This window comes from Leuciscus leuciscus (assembly GCF_965113295.1).
Source record: "Leuciscus leuciscus genome assembly, chromosome: 2".
NCBI classification, from domain to species: domain Eukaryota; kingdom Metazoa; phylum Chordata; class Actinopteri; order Cypriniformes; family Leuciscidae; genus Leuciscus; species Leuciscus leuciscus.
The window spans coordinates 45,302,723-45,316,684 of record NC_138726.1 but is presented as its reverse complement, the minus strand read 5'-3'; the positions used below and the strand labels follow the sequence as shown (position 1 = coordinate 45,316,684).

Here is a 13,962-nt window from a genome sequence, read left to right as displayed (position 1 = left end):
GTCAAACAGAGAAAAACATCAGAAAAATGGGTCACACGTCACAGGTGTGTTTATGCATGTGTGTACTTTTTGCTTGAACACCAATGCATTTGATTCTTTCCACATTTGTTTTCCAGGGGAGCGTGCAAAAGGGATCCTCAACAAAGCCTAACTGACTGCCCTAACAGAGCATTTATACTGTTTATTCACTTCAAACAAGTGCTCAATCACTGAGCATCGAGCTGAAACAAAAACATCGTACAGCAAACCAGACTCTACAAACCAAAGTAACCCATTAAGAGTCAATGAGATGCACGTCTATGTTATTATTTTCACAGTGCCTGGTTTGATGAGCTCTAAAACAACAACCGGCACTGTTAATTGTGTTTCTGCATGGAGCTCAGTTTCTGTGTGTATTAAGCTTTTGCCACACAACACAAACAGTAGCAAATGGGTAACAGCAGTGCATTCGGCATGTGCTAATGAGAGATAGAGAGCGTGAGGGACATCTTACTGTGGTTTCTGTTGTCTCACAGGCTTTAGAAACATCTGTGCCTCAAAGCATCAACACATTAGTCTTGCTGCGGTTTTTCTAAAGATGGGCCACAGGGAGGAATAGTTATATTTCAGTAAATTGCCAAAGACTGCGGCAAATCACTTTGAAGACCTAAAAATGATGACTCAGATGTGTAAGACTTTGAGGATAATTTAGTCCCTGTCTATGGTGTTTCAAGGCTATTAGCAGGTTATTGAGTTAGTTTCCACTATAAGCAAGCCATTGAAAAATATTTGCAGTAGCTTGTGGTGTGTGTATATTGTACAGTGCATGAGTGTGTGTTCGAGGCCTCTACTGTATCAGAAACAGCAGAGGCAGCATGTTTCGGCGTTGTCATGCCGACAGGGTGCCATTGTGGGATGGCAATGGATCTCGTCCATTGTCTGGGTGATTGAAGGGTTTGTTACCACGGAAACTGCGCAGAAACATAGGGAAGGGTGTACAGTAGGGGGTAATTTCACTTGAAATGTGACTGAAATAAAATGGTGTTACTCAGACAAATCCCTAACCTAAAATAATTTATATCCTTGTGAAAGGATGTGAGATATAGTGTTTTATACTCTGTGAAGGTCTGGTTGGTGAATTCTGTGCTTACATTGCTCAATTAATTAATTAATTATCCAAACCTCTTTAACCTCTGAATCAATATAGTAGATTCTCCAGCCATTACTGGCCAGCTGTTAACGCCCCACCTCACGCCTCCAACAGCAAATGTGTGCACAAGCACAGACTCTCGCTGCATAGCTTTTCTTTCAGCTTCAACCCCCTGTTGTGTGGGTTAATGAGCATCCAACACTGTGTGTAATAATGATCTTTTGTGTGGGCGTTGGTGTGTACTGCGGTAAAGATGAGGTAGATGCAATGATGCAAAACCTCCACCAGATGGCAGCAGCCTTGAGCTATAGAACCATTGTACCGCATGCTTGCTAGCTGAGAAATATTCTTTGCAACTATTCTATTCTTCAGTAGATGTCTTTACAGTGCAAGCAGCTGAAATAGCTTAGATGTTGAAATTCTATTCTTTCACTTGTGTCATTGTCTCCAACTTTCATCTTTGCTCATTTCTGAGCAGTTTTGGGGCCTTGTATTGCAGAACTTCTCATGTTATTGCCTCGTTGGGATGAATTGCTGACGTTTTATTCTTCATTCATTCAAATCACTTTCGATAAAAGCATCTGTGAAATGTGGCATGCTCATGTTTTTGGATTGGGATGCTGTGAGACTGGCAGCCTTTGTCTTGTGCTTTTATAATAAATACGGTACGATAATGTTCATTTTGGTTAATGCAACAGCAAATATGAAATTTAATTTTTAATGAGAAATACTTTTACAGCATTTATTCATCTCGGGTTAATAACAATACAAGTTAATTATTCAGTTGGTAGTATGCACATCTACTTAGTTCAAAAGTTCTATTCATCAGAGATTCCTGAAAAAATGTACCATAATATCCACAACAATAATAAGCAGCACAACCGTTTTCATCATTGATAATAATAATGTTTCTTGATCATCTCAGCATATTAGAAGGATTTCTAAAGGATCATGTGACACTGGTACCTGGAGTAAATATATTAAAATAGATAAGTTCATTTCAGTTCTATTAATATTTCCCAATATTACTGTTTTTACTGTATTTTTGATCAAATAAAGACAGCCCCAACTGTACAGAATATTTGTAAAATAACCTTAATACTTAAAAATGTTAGCTAATGATACATAATACATTGTGTTAACGCATTTTAAAACTTACTGCAACATTTTGCATTTAAACCAATCAACTGTCCTGGGGGAAATTACTGTTTTGACTGAACATTGCAGGTGTGAGACTGTTTCTTCCACTCAGCAAACACGTTCACAGGACAGTTACAAATTTTCTTGGATGCTCAACATACATAAATTCAGGCCTCCCCATCTGATAGTCACACTCAAACACACACTTTCCCTCCTGCTTCCTCAACTACTCCCATAATTAAAGAGACCCTGACTCAACAGCTGCAGGGAATTGAAGGGCGGCATCTGTGTGAGTGATGCATATTGTGTGTGTGTGTGTGTGTGTGTGTGTGTGTGTGTGTGTGTGTGTGTGTGTGTGTGTGTGTGTGTGTGTGTGTGTGTGTGTGTGTGTGTGTGTCAGCAGTAACCGAAGGAGCTGACCCAAGCTGCATGTTGTTGTTTTTTTTTTTGTTTTTTTTTTTGCCTTGTCATCTGTCTTTGTAACCAGAGTGATGCCAACAGTGTCACCCAACACCACATTGGAAATGGACTCAGTATGTCGCACTGTAATTCAAAGCCACTGTGATGATTGACAGAGAGAGAGAGAGAGAATGGAAAAACTGAGGATGGATGTAAAATCTGTCTAACCAGGCAGATGCGACAGACAGTGAGTGTACATGCACGTGTTTGCTTGAGCGATAGACTATTACCACCTCTGCTACCGTGAGAGAGCGAGAGTCCTTGTCTTATTGACTATCACTGTATGTGTGTGTTAACACTGGTGCAGCATATGTTGAGGAGGGGAGAGGCCTGCAGGGTGGAGACCAACCTTCTGTCACCCTGGCAACGCTCCTGCAGTGCCAGCACTCTGTGTGTGTGAGAGATGAGGGTTTAAATAAGGGAAGTCCTATGCTGGGGGTGATATTGAAACAGAGAAGAGCAGTGGGTGGGTTTGTTGCACCACTGAGGCTGTGCGTATTGCAGCACGCTCTGCAGGTTGCTCGTATCGTGTAGTGTATCGACTCTGAGGGTTGGGCCGATTGCTCCCTGCTGTCAGAACTATTAGTATCACGCCCCCAGTGATGCTTGTTCGTCAAGCTGAGCAGGCAGATCTGACAGATCAGCCAACCCTTCGCTCATACTTTCTCAGAGATAGACCCTACTCGAACATACTGTATTTTGAACGATTTTCTGCACGCAATCTATTGTATCTTGTATATTTGTTTGTTCTTTTTTCTTTTTCGCTATTTGATCATGCTTTCCGCTATCAAGAGTGTAGCTCTCAGCTTACTTTTAGCCAATTTTAACCCTTTAAAGGCTGACATTTTAATCATAGTCAGAAAAATCTACTTTTTAAATGGAAACGTTTATTGAACATGTTTTTTTTTTGTTAAGTATAATATTTGATATGGTTGATAATTTGAATGTTTTCTTGGCTCAGATAGTATGATATAGAGGAAGAATACTCGAGCAGAAAAAAACACCTTGATCTTGTATTGTAAACAATGAGCTTTTTACAACACTATAGCAGACTACTTGAATATAATGCATATAACTTTTTAGTTGTCACTCCATATCTCCCAACAATGTCTTAAGATTATGTATTATGATTAAAGCTCTTTAGTTTTTATGGTGGGTTGCAAAACAAAGCAATGCAATATAATGATGATTGAGAGTACAAAATAATGTTCCTTAAAAGCCTGATGAAGCTTAATACTCACATTCTGGGAAAAAACATTATATATGGATTATCAAGTAAACCTGAGTTGCGGTAAAGATTTCACAGCAAAAAGACACATGAACCATGACCTGAAATATTTTTTTTATTGAATATTCTAAAAGGCTTTTTACTTGATAAAGTATAAACTCTCAATCCGATGACAGAGGGTATGTACAGTAGTAGATTTTGTATGGCAATTTTTGATCATGTTAATAATTTAGAGGGCTTAGAAATCTGTGCATATGATACAGTTGGCTTTATAGGGTTAAAAAAATTAAATCCATTCCATGGAATTCCTCAAATTTTTCCCACAAACTATTTCAGATAAAGTGTTCAGATTCCGTTTGAGTCCATATGTACAAAGAAACGCTTAAATGCACATAAATATTCTGAAGGACATAAAGGGCTTCCTTAAAGTTGGCATGTAACAGAAATTGTGATTGTCTTTTCCTCTGCATTGTGACGTATATCCGACTGAAGCGGCTTATCGAACAAGAAAAAACTTGATTTTGTCCATCGGGAATTGATTGAATCGTTGTCGCTTTGCTAATGGCTAATTCCATGTGAGTGACAGGTTACTGGAAGGGAGTGAATGGTTGTCCTGCTCTCGTGCTGGTGCGCACATTATAAGAAAAGAGATGAGAGGGGGGATGAGAGATGAAAAGAGGGAGAATGAGGGCACAATAATTTAAAGAAAATAATGATTTGCACGGATAAACACTACTAGTCTGGGTATCACCAGACCAAGCTCAATCTTTTAAGATTGAACGTTAGTCTGGGGAGTCTGTTCTGTATTTTCTACTGCACAAGAGGCGTGATCAACGGGCATAGTTCAAATGACTCTGTACACAATTGGATAGTCCTTCAACCAATCAGACCAACGATCTCCAGGCAGGAAACGTGTCAACAAACGTGTTGGTTTGGAGCATTGATCAGCGGTTTGCAGAAGCAGAAATGGCATAAAGCGATTTTTGCAGGTTGTGCAAAAAAAAAACATGAAAGTGAGCGATTTGTTTGCTAAACTAAAGAAGTCATTGAGCATCGTCGAGAGGAATTGGATTGGATTAAACCCTCCAATTGCGCACCAGGTGGATAAACCAGTTTGTGATTGGTCCCCGCCAATTTGTAACGGAAGCAGGATAGAAGAATGTACAGGTTTCCAGCCTGAGCTGCAGGGCGAAATCAAATCGCCGGCAGATCGGGTTGGGTTTACCCTGTCTAAAGCACTACAGTATTCCATAAAAAATTTAAATTTTCCATTTTAATATTATGGTGACTTTAAGGATTGCTTTAGAGCGTTCATAAATTTTGCTGTTTGATGTGACAACTGCAACACCCCCCATACACACACACTCTGTTTTACTCTTCATTTAACCCCCATCCCCTACCCTTTTCTGGTTCTCTACTTCTTTTTGCCCTGTCTCTCTCTATTGAATAATTGATCAGCTGAGCTATGGATGAGCAGTGGTGTGTGCTTCAGTCTGAATTCCGCTACCTTAGCAAAATCGCCTGCCATGAGAGTGAAGAATGTGTGTAAGGGAGCAAGAGAATTGAACAGAGAGAGAGAAGGTGGGACGAAAGAATCAGGGTTACAGAGAGTAAATCGCACATGAAAGATTGCTCTCAAGCCTTGACTTTCAAAAATGTGTCTTCAGCGCAAGTGTGTATGTGTTAATGTGCCCTTGCGTGTGTTTGTGTGAGAAAAGAATGGTAAGCAGAAATTTTTTTGTCCAGATTAAGCCGGATTAAAGTCAGAGTAAAGCACTGAGTCCAGCCTTATCCTCAGATCAATACCACTGCTCCTTCCTCTTGCGCTTTCCACCATCTCTGTCTTTTTTTGCTCGTTCTCTGTTTCTCTTTTTCTCCCAATCTTTGAGTTTATGCATCCAATCAGTGTTTTTCATTGTTTTAGTGTCTATATGTTCAGACTATAGTTGAATTGTCACAAATAAATGAGGAATAAAACCTAATAATTGAAAATAACAAATAGATTTGTATACAGTAGATAAAGTTCAGTCTGATCCTCAAAACATTGTTTTATTTTATGCAAATGACAGATTGACCATAATTATCCATTTTATTACATGGCTATATACCAAATAAATAAATAAATGGACAAAAACATTGAATTGATTGGTTAATTATTAATCTTCATACAAAATAATTTGACTCTGTAATGCTACAGTTGTCCAATTAGATTCAGGTATTTCAGAGAGCCATGTAGTAGTAATATTACTAATAATTATAAGAAAGAAAGGAATGATCTCCCCCCCTTTCTCTCTCTCGTGTGCAGAGACTCTATACCTCTCTCTATCTACCTTCTATATCTGTATTATATTACTGTCGATCAATAGAGCTACTCAAATAGAAGCAGAGAGCCTCAGCTGCTATTAAAAGCTCTTCCTCTCTCCCAGACTACCTGCATCTATCACACCCAGACAACAGATTTACTGCACACCTGAGATCAGCTCATATCATTCCTACACACATGCTAAAAACCGCTGCACAATGCTGATCTTAGGATGGGATCGTATCACAGATACTGCAGTTCTAATAGAGATGTAGACATGGGGCAGTCAATCATGTGAGGGTAAGAATGCTGATCTAGCACTATGTTCCTGTTCACATTTTACATTCAGAATAAAGACAATCAATTGATCAGCACAGATATTTTAAGATGTTTGATGCAGGAAGAATTTTGAATGACTTTCAGGAATGCAAATACTTCAAATTCAAGACACACATGACTGCACGGTTAAACTGAGAGGGAGCTGTTTTGTGTTTGTATGAGAAAGATGGGAGAGTGTGCGTGACTGGCCTTGAAGCTGTATATCTCTTCCCTCTTGGCGTTTGTAGATTTACCACTGAAATAAAGCACTGGGAGTAAAGAAGAACGGACCTTCCCACCAGCCCTCTCCTTTCATTCAGACAAAAACTGATGCAAACCTTTTACCTGCAGACTCTCTCACACACATTTGGGCATCCCATCATTTCCCTTGGCATGTTCTTTCTCTGTGCATCATTGTCTCTGTCTCTCACACAAACACTTGAGTGCTGAGCAGCTCTTTTCCTAGATCCTGAGAGCTTAATTTGTTCTTTAAAGATGAGGAAAAGTAGGACTAATGATGGTTTTATTACCGACTACTCATGCCACCCCTCTGCTTTAAGATCAAAAGGCCAGGGGTCTGTTTCAGATCCAGAGACAGCAGACGGTCTGTCAGCCAAACAGTTTAGATCTCATTTAAAAAAAAAAGCTATCATGACTTTACCAGATTAATACTTTATTCTCTTCATCTCATTAGTGTCTTTTATCCCTCAGTAGACTGATAGAGGGCAAAGCATATTTAACATTCCTTCCCAGGGACAGTTTGAAATTAATTTAAAACCCCAGTAAGAGACGGATCTCATTCATTTACTGATTGGAAAGACACCACGGTATCGTGCCATAGCAGCCCCGTTTGGCATTTTGTAAGCGCTGTGAAGTCTGCATATTTGTTAAAGCCAGGGCTAAATTTATCCTGCTCTTTGTGTTTTGGTTTTGGATGTGAGAGGCGCTGTTATGTGCTTTTCAGGGTGACTGAATCAGACGCTTTTACATGAATAATAACTGGTTCTTTCCTCCTCCTGTAGAATTTTCAAGCTCTTCCGAAGCAGCCACTGCAGATCTCTAAGAAACAGTACATCCAAGGTAAAGTATGTGTGTAATTAGAAACTCGCATGCATGTGCACGTTTACATTTTTACAAAAAATATATATTTTAAATAGTTGCTAATCTTTTGGACGTTCTATTCATGAAATAATCCTGGACATTTTTTATCATGGTTTCCACAAAAATATTAAGCAGAACAACTGTTTTCAGCATTGATAACAATAAGAAATGTTTCTTGAGCACCGCATTAAAGCATTTTAAATAATATCTGAAGGATGTCAGACACTGAAGACTGGTGTCTATAGCTGTATATCTGTCATGGGCTACTCAAGTCTTGATCTGGAGTAAAATTTGGGCATCTAAATCTAAATTCAACTGCGATTCACAACTTTTTTGGGGGGCAGTGTTGACAGTTGTCACTTAAATAACCCCAATTAGGGTCTACACAAGGCTTTTGTAAGAAAAAGGGTCTTCTGTTGATAGAGTGTGAATGCAAAAAAAATTGTAATCTTATGCTCCCATTTCAAATACAAAAATATGCCTAAAGAGCTTTCTGTAGGTTATATACTTTCTCCTCAAAACATTAGGAGCTCCCATTTCAAATACAAAAATATGCCTATAGAGCTTTCTTTAGGTTATATACACAGTCTCCTCAAAACATTAGATTAATCCGTGCTGCGCTGTGCTGTGCCGTGCTGAGCACAACCCACGTAAATTTGAAAATTCCGCAAATAACTGCAATTGCAGATTTCGAACAGAGATGGCGACAAAGAGGAAAAACTACGGACTGCAGATTTAAGTAACTAAAAACTAAAATCAGTCATTTTAAATGCTACAAGTAAATTTACATGCCACAGCATTATAATGCACAGTATGAAAGCAAAATAAATTCATTTGGGGATTTGCCAAAAACAGTGTTATTCAGTTAATGGTGTTTTTAATAATTATCGTTAAGTGAGCTTTAGATGATGGAAAAAAAAAGTCAAAGTGTGGAAAAAATCTAAATGTAAATCTAAGAGAAATTATATCACCTAATAACTATGTGTGTACTATATCAAGCATCCCTGATTGCATTGCTTTGTGATTTTAGAGCTTAAATTATATTTATAATGTTTCAGTCACAAGTTTTTAAACAAAAATACTGTGATACAATATATTGTGTTAAGAAGTCTGACTCATTTGTATTATGTGTTTTAACTGATGATTTTATTGTTATTGTTGTGTGTATAGGAAAGAACCCTGATGTAGTGACTGTGCACCCACGTGCCATGTTCATTTTACGAGAGGGTTGGACTTTCCTCTCTGCAGGTGAGTGTCTCTGAAAAACTTCTCTTTTCGAAACCTCTTGTTGATGTTTTATTTAGTTTGTAAAGGTTTGTGCTGTGATGTGCACAGCAATAATGGTGTTTTTAGGACAAGCACTTGTACGTCTGGGTATGTGTTTGTTTGTTCTGACAGCACTGAGTGTGTGTGTGGTGTGTTAGTGTGTTGTTACATAACTGTGTCATGGCAAGGACAACGTAACCTGCAGTAAAAAGGCCAGCCTTCAGACCCCATGGAAATAGCGTACTCACAACCTTTGAAACAGCCTGTTCTGGCCCACAATCTCATCTTTTGGCCGGACAACAAAGTTATACAAACCCCTTAAACCCTGTGTGTATGCGAGGGAAATAGGGACACAGGGGAGTGATGTGAGATCACTTAATTGGCGTTTGTCTCTGATATTTTTAAGTCTCAGGAGGACTCATTCATTTTATTTGTTTGCTGACATATGCATATTTGGTGTGTGTGTGTTTGCGTGGGGGCTGGTTCAGTAGCAGTGTGAGTTCCTGTCCCTGTGGTGGCCTTGTCACATCCAATCGTACGATGTGTACGGCTGTTTCCAAAAGGAGAACAGAGAGGCTAGAATGAGGACAAAGTCATCCCTCGTTCCCCCTTGTCTGGTGGCCTCTTTAGAACAGAATGAACAGAACCCTCTATTTTATCCCCTGCATCTCTCCTGAACTCTCCACTGAGCCTTCAGATCAGATATAATAATACTTCACTTTATCCTTTCATATCAGGTACTTTTCAACTAAAACCATCATTCCCAAAAGGCCTTGCAACCTTTTTCTTAACTGCTCCATCAGTCAATACCACCTTTCAATAAATATGTTTTACTGGAAGCCCTCTTTCCGCTTACTGAGGAGAGAGGTGCATCAAACAACAAACTAGATAGAGCCACGGCATTTTTGAGGGGGCTTTTTTTCCGGGGCTTTTTTTAGCATGAAGACAGTAGTGAGAGGAGATAGAAAAGTATTGGCGAGATAAAGAGGAGAGAGGATGGATTCAAATCTGAATTTCCCATATAAAAACCAAAGCTTAACTGTCTGGAACATTTTTACATTTAATTATTACATTTGAGCTTGTATAATATAGAAACAAAGGGTAGCTTAGACTTGTTTTTATACATTCATATATTTGTTGGTTGTATTCAGTGTTTTTATTTTTAACTAAAACTACTAAAATTTGAAATGTTGCCTTGGCAAGTAATTAATTAAAGTAAGTTTGAAGTGCTATGATGTTGAAGTGCTGCAATTACTAAAACTGAAATAAAAGTAAATTATTCAAACAAAATCTAAATTACTAAAATAAAAAAAGCTGTTTAAATTAATTAATAAATAGTATATAAATATTACTATTTATGTAATATAATAGCTATACTAAACCAAAATAACTTTTTTGTTTTCTCTTTAGCTCGGACCAGATCAATTGCATGTCTTGTCAAATCAATCATACAGGGAGCTTGCATCTGTGTGAACAGGGAAACACATCTTTCTGGTAACTGAGCACACTGCTTATGAAGTCATTGATTTTGTGTCGTCTATGTTTAGACCACCTTTTAATTTATAAATCAATGTGGCACTATTTTTGTATTAAGACCAGACTCGTCTAAACAGAACCACTGCTCTTCAATATGTTATCTAATAGATCTTAATTTAGCTGGCTCGGAGTAAAGGGAATTTGCTCTTATGCTTAGATATTTCGTTTTGGACCATAGACAACTTCTGGCACTAAAAGGAAAGGACATAAGAAAACTATGAATATTGGTGTTTGCTAATAGTGATGACTTTTGCTCATACTTAAGGTTAGGGCTCTATAAAACACCTAATTTTTAAACCATAGCACATAACTCATCTCGCACCACTTGTCTAAGAGTGTGCCATTGATTTTCCAGTCGATATGGCGAATTTTTTTTATAAAAACAACAGCTAGCTATATCTAGAGACCAGAATATCATAGACACCTGAGACCAGTAAGTAACCACCCAGAACATCTTTAAGGTGGAGTCACATTAGCGAAATTTTGTATACATTTTGTGGGCTGAGAATGTTCCATTGTCAATAGTGTACCAATGCATGAAGCAGCTTTGTTAAGCGTGACCAATGGGAACGTCCAATGGGAACTTTTCTGCCATCACACAAAACCCTTGTTTGTGTGGATTCCTATTGAAATGACTAGATTTTGTTCACAAAATGTCACTGATCTTAACACAACCTTACCATCATGATGGAAAATTTTGCACAGGCAAGCTCCACTCACATTTTTTTCTGAATTCTAGTTTGTTCCATGGTTTATAAGTGAGGTTTTAATTAGAAATGCACAAGATCAAACAGCAATTCTAAATCAGTAAGTCAATATATTTGCCTATAAGTATTCAGCCAGTCTATTGCTTTTAACTGTTCTGTGTGCATGGAGTTGTTGACTTCATATGTCACATACACATGCTAATCTGCAACCTTAATTTTCATCATTCTGGGAACTGAAATAAAAAAGATATACTGACACAAGGACATTGGCATTTAATAAACTGCTAATAAAAACGGGAAGCTAGTACAGGAATAGATTTAATCTGACAAACTTCCCTAAGGAGCTCTAAATGGAATTCAGTTGTGGTGATTTGCATCTATACTTTAGGCCTATTAGATTAATCTTTACTTTATTCTATGTTATTTTGTTTCTAGCCATCATACCACTGGAAAAGATTGACTATGGCTCATTTAAAGAAGCTCATTTAGGACGAAGTTTAATGTAGTTTTATCCAAAGTTGCCATCTGGTCCTCATTGAAGCATCAAACTATCTTAAATGATTAATGTTGTCTTATTTAGCTTTAAAAAAGACTCTCTGCAAATGTCTCAATGGTTGAAGTTTAAACTGTCATTTAATTTCATAATATTCACTTTAATGTTCTTTCCATCAAAAGACAAAAGATAAACATACTGCCTCAATCCTGGTTAGGCAAGATTTCAGGTTTAATTAATGAGGCTTTATTAGACTCAATTTATAAAGAAAGGACTATGGAATATGAACTGACATTATGTCATGCCATTTGACTCCGTCACGTATCAACAGCAGAGGAAATGACAGATAATCTTCACTGGCTCTTTGACTGACACTGTGTCCCTCGGTTTGGCCGCATGCTGCTCTTTCATAATTAGATTCACACTGTTCATTAATCATTATCCATTAATGTTCTGTTATCGTACATTGGAAAACGCATAAACAAATTGATTTGTCTTCATTTTTAGAAATGAAATGCATCCAAACTGCAGAGCTTAATCTTCATTGTCCGTTCGACCGCTCAGTTGATAGACAATTTAGATCAGATTAACTTTCACTTGAGCTGCTGCTTCTGCCAAAGATGAGCCACTTCTCCCTCCTTCCCAAAAATTGTTGTTACACGCACACCAACACATCAGTAAAGGAAAATAACAACCAAATAATTCTTTCTCTTCTCAGAATCTCTCTCACCCTTTTGATCTTAGTAAATAAAGCGCAGCATACTCTCAAATGACTTGATATAACAGTTTAAATTCGACATAATCAAACTCTAATACACGGCACATAGTTTATTTTATAGTCCAAAAACAGGATATGGCACTGCTGGGTGCCAGTGTTGGTGTGGATGAAGGTGAGTCAGTGCTGCTCTGGCACTCACTTCAGTATAAACACACACACACACAGACTCTCACTCACTCACTCACTCTCTCTCTCCTCCCTTAACTTATCCTTATTTATGATAGGTGCATTACCGTTCCTACTGACACTGATGGGAGAGATGCCAACACACACCATTCACTGCTAACTTCTCCCCCTTTATCTTGTTATTAGGAAGGAGAGTTATAAAAAATATTCTGTGGTTGAAGATTAAATTTGGAGGTCATTATGACATCTGTCTCTGTGTGTTTTTAGATTTCTGTCAGGTGGAGTTGCGTCTCTTGGCTCACCTGTCAGCTGACCCACAGTTACTGAGAATCTTTCAGAAACCTGAGGCAGACGCATTCACTATGCTGGCGGCCCAATGGTGGGTACACACACCATAAGAGTGTCACACCATATACACACACAGTATGACTGTCACCATCCCAACACTTATACAGAACACATATTTGCTTTTATTTTTCTCATTTTGATCTGTACATATTTGTTTTTAGAGACACATATACACTAAAATGTTTGGGGTCAGTAAGAAAAATGAATACTTTTACTTAAGAAAAATGTATCAACATCAAATGTGTACACATAAATATTAAGCAGTTTTCAGCATTGACGATAATTATAAGAAATGTTTCTTAAGCACCAAATCTGATGGATCATGTGACAGTGAAAACTGGAGTAATGGCTGCTGAAAATTCAGCTTTGCCATCACAGGAATGAATTACATTTTAAAATATTAAAATAGAAACACATTGTATTTTAAACTATAATACAATTTTACAATATTACTGTTTTGAAGCAATCTATATTATACTGATGTCTTTTATATTTTAATGAAAGTGCTAGTTAATTTTTTTTTAAATTGTGTTGATGCTAACAAATTAAAAGATATTAGTCCCAGAGAGTAAAGTAAAAAGTGTTTAAAGAATGCTAGATGTTCCATTTGTCACACACATGAAGGGTAATAAACAGGCTGTGAAGAGGGCAAAGAGTCCTGCAGTACCAGTCTGTGTTTTTCACCCTGCGGCTGTGTGCAGTGAACCAGACAGAGAGATGAGAGCCGATCATTCTGATTCTCACATCTCCACAGTTACCATAGCACATGGAGACAGGCCTGTCAAGACAAAGTGTGATGTGATTGCTGACATGAGCCCAGTATGTGTGTGAGGATGGATTCGTGCCCCCACTCTGTAATTTACTTTCTAATGACCCCAGATCATCCCAGTATTTCTGTTTGCATGTTCCTTCTTTTATGTTTGTGTGTTGCTTACCACAAAGAGCCAAGATTTTGATGATATAAAGTCTAAGTGCTGACCTAACACTAGCCGCTGCTCTAATGCAGTAAGACATCTGCTGGCAGCCTCTGA

General features: G+C 38.0%; 1 protein-coding gene across 1 annotated transcript in view; it reads left to right on the top strand.

Moving 5' to 3' along the window:
- The window catches only part of poln (polymerase (DNA directed) nu), a 44,914-nt gene that overhangs the window by 17,512 nt on the left and 13,440 nt on the right, over positions 1 to 13,962 (top strand). The window contains exons 16-18 of the mRNA XM_082148426.1: positions 7,599 to 7,656; positions 8,848 to 8,925; positions 12,851 to 12,962. Of these exons, the coding sequence (XP_082004552.1) occupies positions 7,599 to 7,656; positions 8,848 to 8,925; positions 12,851 to 12,962 (248 nt within the window). The remainder of the gene's footprint in view (positions 1 to 7,598; positions 7,657 to 8,847; positions 8,926 to 12,850; positions 12,963 to 13,962) is intronic.